Source organism: Papilio polytes, unplaced genomic scaffold, assembly GCF_000836215.1.
Source record: "Papilio polytes unplaced genomic scaffold, Ppol_1.0 DF821956.1, whole genome shotgun sequence".
In the NCBI taxonomy this organism is placed as follows: domain Eukaryota; kingdom Metazoa; phylum Arthropoda; class Insecta; order Lepidoptera; family Papilionidae; genus Papilio; species Papilio polytes.
Genome location: NW_013527248.1, coordinates 2,128,230 through 2,136,676, shown reverse-complemented (window position 1 = coordinate 2,136,676; position 8,447 = coordinate 2,128,230). Strand labels below are relative to the sequence as shown.

At 31.7% G+C, this 8,447-nt stretch overlaps 1 protein-coding gene across 1 annotated transcript; it reads right to left on the bottom strand.

Moving 5' to 3' along the window:
• Positions 1 to 3,170: 3,170 nt before the first annotated feature.
• On the bottom strand, positions 3,171 to 5,507 carry LOC106107527. Its single transcript, XM_013288403.1, has 6 exons — positions 5,471 to 5,507; positions 5,061 to 5,243; positions 4,602 to 4,789; positions 4,256 to 4,475; positions 3,879 to 4,104; positions 3,171 to 3,645 (listed from the first exon to the last, which is right to left on the bottom strand). The coding sequence occupies exons 1-6, from the start codon at positions 5,505 to 5,507 to the stop codon at positions 3,171 to 3,173; spliced, it is 1,329 nt and encodes a 442-aa protein (XP_013143857.1).
• Positions 5,508 to 8,447: the final 2,940 nt, after the last annotated feature.

Genomic DNA, 8,447 nt, shown 5'->3' with positions numbered 1-8,447 from the left:
TGTTACATGCGATTCATCCCTTCTCATAACATGCCCATACCACTCTAACCTTTTACTCCTTATTTTCTCAACCACTGGGGCTACTCTCAACCACTGATAGTAGCCCCGGTGGTTGAGAAAATATTTCACATAAAAAAGTAAAGAATATTAACTAAAACTGTTGCATGGAAAAAACATAAGAAATTTCAAATTCGAATCACAGATTTTTGACTGACTTGGTCATGAATAATTTTTGACAGGAAATTAAAAAAGAAAATGAATGTTGACTTTAAAATGTGATATACAAAACCTGATATACAAAAATTAACAAATTTTGCACTTCTACAATTTTACAAAGTCTGTGCAGTTAATTTACAAAAGTCTGCCAAATTAAAGTGGTCAGATATTACCCAACACGGAACTTCGTTTATGCTCTTCAAAAAGCATCGTTTGCCAAAAAAAGTTGCTCCAGTTACATGATAGAAATTTACGTAATTCAAAGTTTTTTCAAATGTAAAAAAAGAAGAAAAAATGCTTTTAATACAGTAATAATGTTACGAAATTCTATGGTCAAAAATAATGTTTTTTTTCAACGTGATATGAAATTACATACATTTCATTTAAAAAACTTACTTTTATTTATTCTTTGAGCTTTAACCCTTTGTTTGTTAGTGTATCTGTAGAGATACATCAGATTTTTTTTTATTATTTTTTCTAAACACCTTGGGTCATCAAGGTTAAGTGCTATGAATATTATTTTGATAATCGAAAAAATAAAATTCTACCAAGTTAAGGTTAAAGTCTACTTATAAATGTTAAATTTTTAATTTAAAACTAAAAGATAAAAAGATTTAGACCAAAATCATCGATGAATACCTTTTAATTAGAGTATAAAACATCTATAAAAAATAGACGTGAACTTATTCGAAGTTTTTATAGACCGTACTTACCAGGTGAACTTTACGAAACCAATAGAAAGTTTATGCTTTCCTAAATAAAACTTTTGTCATCTCACTAACTTTAAACTAGAGAAGTTTGAATATATTTTCGCATGAAATGTGATAGGTGATCTTTTTTAGTAACTCGCCGTAGTATTTTGTATCACTGAAACCTCGAAAATAAGAATATCAAGGGAATTCAATCACTACAGACGATATTAAAAATATGACTTGTCTATCCATAATCTAGAAATAGACTTAATTCAAAAAAATAACATCTTCTTCTTCTTTGCAGACTCATCGTGGTTATCACGTATCAGTGACCCGCTTAGAAATAGAAAAAATAACATAGCTAATTCTAATTTTAGATTATCAATTCCTCTTATTACTTATCATAAACAGAACTAAATCTTACTTCTTATTCATATTATAAATCATCATCCACTTGCCCTTATCCCTTACGGAGGGTCGGCATATACATACATTTCTATCAGCCGTCATATCTGATTCTACTCCTTTCTTAAGCATATCCTCTTTCACAGAATCCATCGACACTTTCTTCGGCCTTCCTCTTCCTTTGTAGCCATCCACATTCAATCTTAACACTTTCTGGTTTATGTCCCCATCATTTCGTCGCATAACATGTCCATACCACGCTAACCTTTTGCTTCTCAATTTCTCCACCACTGGCGCTACTTTCATATTCTTTTTGATATCATAAATGCAAAAGTTTAAATGGATGAATGTTTGTTAGAGTTTGTAGCCTAAAATGCTGAACGGATCTCGATGAAATTTAGCATAGATGTAGAGGATAGTCTGGTAGTACAGGTTACTTACTTTTGTGTATTTCACGGGGATGAAGTCGCAGGCGAAAATTAGTGTTGTATTTGCATTCATTAGCTGTAGCGTGCGCCTAGAAACATTTATGGAATAGTCCATTGTTGTTTTGTTAAATAGATGAACGTGACTGCCAACCACTGTAGTGCTTGTATACAATAAGCTTATTAATATATTAAAATGCAATGCTACCATACATATGTACATATCATATATGTATTTAGTCGGCCCGCTATGTGGCGCCCTCTAGGTAACCATCCCTTGATTTTACACGTAACCGTAACTTTTTCAAGTAATTTATTAGATTTGACAAAAATGTACCATTGCAAACTTTGAAATAGTTTCGAAATATAATGATACTAGTATTATAAATGCGAAAGTTTAGGTTGATGAATGGATTTTTGTTAGAGTTAGTAGCTTAAACGGCTGATCGGATTTCGATGAAATTTGGTATAGATGTAGAGGATAGTCTGCAAGAACATATGCCTATGTGTATTCACTTTTTTTTGTATTTCAACGTAGACGAAGTTTTGTGCTAGTTAAGTAAATAAATCCTGTATTAGATTAATAATAAAATATATTTAGCCTATGTTTGGTATCAAATTAATCAGATAAATAAAACGCTACAAAACAGTGGTTTTCTTTGTATTAAACGAAGGCGATAGATTTTACTTCTAATTAGAATGATTTGAGGAGTAATCGTTAATTGTGAAATCGCATGTTCGACTTATAATTATTTTCTTATTTCTCTTTAAAAACCTATATTTAAGCTCATTTAGTTTCGTTATCGAAGACAAAAATTGTAAAAAACCGATTTCTTTATTTTGTTTTATTATCAAAAAAATTGTTTAATATCGTTAGTAATATCGCCTGGTATTTAGCACCACGTAATTAGTATTGGTTTGCGTATAGTTTGTAACCAGACTTTATACGACAATGGCACTTGTGTCTTCAACAGCGTATTACAAAGCAACCCGCTAAAGCAACGCCAAGTTGTTTAACATCTTAAACATTGTTTATATGATATCGAATACTGTGACGTCATCTCCAAAGTCTTACAATATGCTATCTCCTAGTAACTTAATTTCTTAAGTGGATTAGTATAGGACTATCTTATTTTGGAATTCTTAATAAAACCACACCATACAATTCACACAATTTTATTGTTTCATTACAATTCAGCCTTGCTTTTATATATAGTTTTATACAATATTTACATCAAACATCGCACAATTAATATGGTTAAATCAAAACATTTGGTACACTTGAGATAATATATCTATTTACAATGATAATTATACAATATATACGAAGTATAGAAAAGAGATCGAATACAACTCAATGTTATTTTTACAACAACGATCATAACATCCTCAAGTGATTGTCAGTCGAACTACAATCACTTTTCTCGTAATGTCATTGACGAGTTATACCAAGGCTGTTAGCTAACTGCGAACATCTAGCCACCACTTCATCTTGTAGCAAACTAAATGACATCGCTATTAAAATTAATCCAAAAACTAAATACGCACAACAAGCTATCATCTGAATATATTCATTCTTAGAACTTTCAGTACTATGTTTCGAAGTAAGAAAACTTGTCGGTACAAAATCACCGAAACCAATAGTCGCTAATGCTATGAAGCAAAAATATGTAGCGTCTAGGAAACTCCAATTTTCCCAAACTGAGAATATAGTTGCACCTACACATATGTAAGCGAGTAGTAAGAATAGAACAATTCCCACTGGGATATGACAATGTTCGATGCCGTGACTTTGATGTGGAACACTCGTGGATGTACTGCAACTTGGGACTGCACAGCTTTTGACTTTTTGATGTTCTTCATTCCATATTAAAGGCACTCTTGAAGGCGTATCGTGGGGACATATTCTGTAATAAGAAGATATGCATCAATTCCTAACACTTCTAAAACATACAGCAAAAAAACATGTAAGATAATTCTTCTATCACTGCAGCTGGAATTTGTAAAATAAAGAACTATTTTTTTACTACTCTTCTTAGTTCTTTCTAATAAATCAAATACTTTTAAATTATCTATGTTTCACAAACAAGGTAAGTAAGAGGAATCTGCTATCATTTTACTAATATTTTTGTTCACTTACATTTCATCACCGTCTTCTGATTCGTCGACTTCCTCTCGACAGCTGTTAATGATGTCACCGCATTCCTCAGCTATCAGTTGCTCGATAGCGACACCTCGCGGTCTTTGAACTGGACTTCTTCCACGACCTCGTCCGGCGCCATGAATTGTAGCCATACATTTCATGCTGTTCATATTTTTCTTTCGATCTAATGTCTGCGTTTGAAGAGTTCCAGATGAATGTGGTTCTAAAAATGAAATTAGTAAAAATTAGAATTTTATAACTAAAGACTGATTAGAAAACCGTATTTTGGTAAGCAAAATTATAAATTTATGGTGCAAATACTAGTTAATTAACTTGTATTTCGAGTACAATAAAAGTTACTTCGGTTTGCTTACCATCAGATAAGGCACTACGTTTTATGCGACCTAATGTTGCCGCTCTCGGACTAGCAGGCGCTTTTTCGAATACTTGACAATACTGTCCTTTTTCACCAGCTCTAGCTTTTACAGTCCCAGGATATCTATGCGGTCGTGGTGGAAATGAGGTGTATTGATTGTTCTGGGCTGGTTGAGGGAGCAGACGTTGTTGTTCGTGAAGCTGAAAATGATTTTCCAGCTGAAAAAGAAAATAATCTCAGTTTCTTGTTTAGAATTATTTCGTTGACGCACATTAGATGACTATTATCAGTAAAGATTTAAATTGCTACAGATTTGGATATATTCTGTTATTGATGTTACTTACTTCTCCTTCTTTTCTCCAATTGTTAGGAATTTTATTCTTAGTCGTCTTCAACCAAGCTATCCTAGCCAGTCGTGCTAGCGAAGCTCCAAGGCCCGCTAAACAAGCTAGTGTTAATGGCACTCCGGCTGCTGCATAAGCTACAGTAGCAGCTCTACCGGCTGCTGTACGAGGAGACACGTTACCATATCCTGGAAAAAAAGAGTAATTCAATACTGAACCTTAATACATTTATTATTAAAATTTACATTAATATAGAAATGCATTGATGACTATTGAAGACTATCCACTACATCTATGACAAATTTCATCAAGATCTACGAGTATGTAGCCCCTAAGGCGACAAATTTTAACAAACACTCCATCTAAACTTTCGCATTTACATTAATAATTAGATATTTGATTTAACAATAAAACCACAAGATGGTCAATCGTTTTACGTACCAAGTACAGATTACTCACCTATTGTAGTAATTAGAGTAATGCAGTATATCAACGCTCCAGAGAACGTCCATTTATTGTCTATGGTGAGCTCCGGCTGGGCGTCGGCCTGTCGCGCAGCCGCCACCACGGAAGACTCGAACTTCCTCAGCTGTTCGTGCACCAATCTCGTCCAGTTGCGCTCGTATAGCACGTTTAGACGTTCTGTAACAAATTACATCATGAGATTCTAGAATTCCATTGTCGTTATTCCATTGTTTTTGCTACCTTTGACAAAATAAACTCTAATATGTATAAAGTAGGGTTATAGAATTCATACATATTTCTTTTCATTCGTTTCTATACTCAAAAGACGCTAAAGACCAATATTTAAAAGACATAATTCATAAATGCATGATGATGCATTCATACATCAGTCTTTACTTCCTTACCCCATAAACTATTTTGAGATAACGTTTTTTTTCTCATTTTTCCCTAAATCTGAGTTCAATATTCTACCCGTTACATCATCCACTTGCCCTTATCCCTTATGGAGGGTCGGCACAGTATGTGCTGCTCTTACATACATCTCTATCAGCCGTCATATCTGAATCCACTCCTTTCTTAAGCATATCCTCTTTCACACAATCCATCCATACTTTCTTCGGTCTTCCTCTTCATTTTTTTTTTCTCAATTTACTACCCGTTACAATTAAAAAAAAAATAGTGCATTTAGGGGTTAAATATGTAGCGGCTTCATAAATGGTAAGGTGAAGCTTGAATTCCAAATTCCATTAACATTTTGCCGTCTTATAGATTACAAGCGGCGCTTACGAAATGTTTAAGATTCGATACAGATTATTATATAAGTAACAAAGGGTGACCAATATATTATCTAATTCAAAAGGTTAATCTAACTGATAATCACGGCATGTTAGTTGTGTCTATTGTGAAAAATACCCCTTTTAATTAACAGTCGAGTACGGGTCAATTAAATAGTCTAGGGGAAACTTCTGATACAATGAATTCCCGTAGTTCCTTTAATCTTAATGTAGCGCGCGTAAGCAAACTACTATCTGCTTGTAAGTAATCATTACGACTTTATTTCCTTCAGTAGCTGTTGCTTGTGACTTCGTCCGTGTGAATTTAATATTAAGTAATATAGCTTATGTTACTCACTGATAACGTTTCTTTTTAATGGTGAAAGAATTGAAATCGGTCCAGTAGTTTTTGAGTTATTTTAACATATACAAAAATACAAAACTATCCTCTTTATAATATTAGTATGGATTATTGACATTTTTTCAAACCACCCCAAACTTTGAACAACACATAAAAAGAAGATGTCTTTCATCAAAATAATGTCAAATAATAAATATTTATTTTCTTATTTCTCTTTAACAAAATAATGGAAATCAATATCTAATATTTTCGGTTAGCGCAATCAAATATTAAATTTAAGAGAGATTGTTATTGACAAAGGAATTATAATGTAATAAATATTAATTAATAAATTACATTATGTGTTTTCTTTATTTTTTGACCAGAGATGGGGGTTAAACAAGTTGTCCAATAGTCCAATACCAGAAATACTGCATGCGTGGTTATCATCTAAGAAAGTAACACGCTGGTTTACTGAAGAACATTTAGGGCCTGTCCTACCAAACTGTAAATTATCTGATAACAATTCAAAGTGTTAAATATATGGGTAAAGATCGGATATTGTTATCTTAATTGACAGTGACGTCATTTTAAGCTATCTGAGCCTCTATCAGCCAGTGCCGGGACAGAACCTAAGTCATTGCGTTTTGGAAATACTGCCGTGGACAACTTCTTGTTTTAGGTATTTGTTCTTCTGAATAACTATTAAATTATTAACTTTCTCATTAATTATTTGTTTTCAACATTTGTGGACTCAATAAAAATTAAAAATAGATACTGTATCAGGTGCCTTGCTATTCAAATAAAAAATCTTAAATTATTCACTGTCGGTAACATCGCGTAAATTGCTACGTTGCATTTTTCATGAGACAAGAAATATCGGACGCAATAAATTCATGATTTAAATATTGAAATAGCTTCTGTCGTTGTAAATCATATTCCTATAATTTTGTATCACTCACAAAGATAATTTTTATAGATATTTGAAGGACTACAATTTTTTTTAAATTGTTACTTTGACTTTTAAATACATTAAAAGTGAATCCAAATGCGAAATGATAACTAGAGTTTTCTTTATTTCTTAAAATTGAAGTTATGTACCTTTTCTATACTAATATTATAGAGAGGATAGAATTGTACTTTTGGAAGTTTGTATGTATTTGAATCATGCAAAAACTACTTGGCTGATTTTAAACATTCTTTCACCATTAGAAAGGTAATTTATCGGTGAGTGTTATTAACTGTATTTTGTATTGTTTCTTTATTAAATTTCACGCGAGCAATAGTTATCTTAAATATTATAGCATCTCTTTTAAATATTTTCCATGCAGTTTATATACGAAACCGATTTCCGAATAAAATCCTATTGAAACCATACAATTTAACGGTCAGATTATATCACATACAATTCAGTTTTTATTTTAAGCCGGAGCTTAAAGTTCGGATTTAAATAATACTCCGAACCGATTTGTAAATGTGATTTAATTACATTTAAAAATGATACATTTTTATCAAAACTGATAACGTTCGATCGACTCGATTTCAGATTATTTCACAGGTTATAAATATTTCAATGAAAAGGCTTAACAAAGCTTTACTAATGTTTTTCTATACACATATTATAAAGAAGAAAGATTCGCATTTTTGTAGTTATGTATTAAAATAAACCAAAAAATATAGGATGATTTCAAAATTTCTTTTACCATTAAAAACTACGTTATCACTGAGTAACATAGACTACTTTTTAATAAACCAACAGTTAGTAATTTTTTAATATGAATAGTAGACAAAATTTGTGGTTCATGTTTTTTTTTTTGATTAAAATAACTATTTTTTTCTTACTAAATTTGTCTATTATCAAAGTTAGAAAAACATTTTTGACTCAAATAGATTTACATGCATTTAAAAGGTTAAGTGCGAATAAATCTTTAATGGTATATGAATTCATATTCGTACTATCGTGGAATCTTTGAGTTCCATGAGTACTGAAGGATGCTCGATTTAAATCGATTCCGACTCGAGAATGTCGACTCTTTAGTCGAACATAAATCCAATCATACACTCATCCTTTGGAATTGAATTTAATATTCATGGACGTTTTAACATACATTAAAGAATTATTCTAAGGATAAATATTGTTGAAAATATTTCTTATACAAAGAAAATACACTTGATAAAAAAAAAAACAAAATATTCTCAAAAAAAACAGTACACTAAAAAGTAACGAAATAATTCCTTGAAAATAGTAAACCTACCTTATTGTAAGTG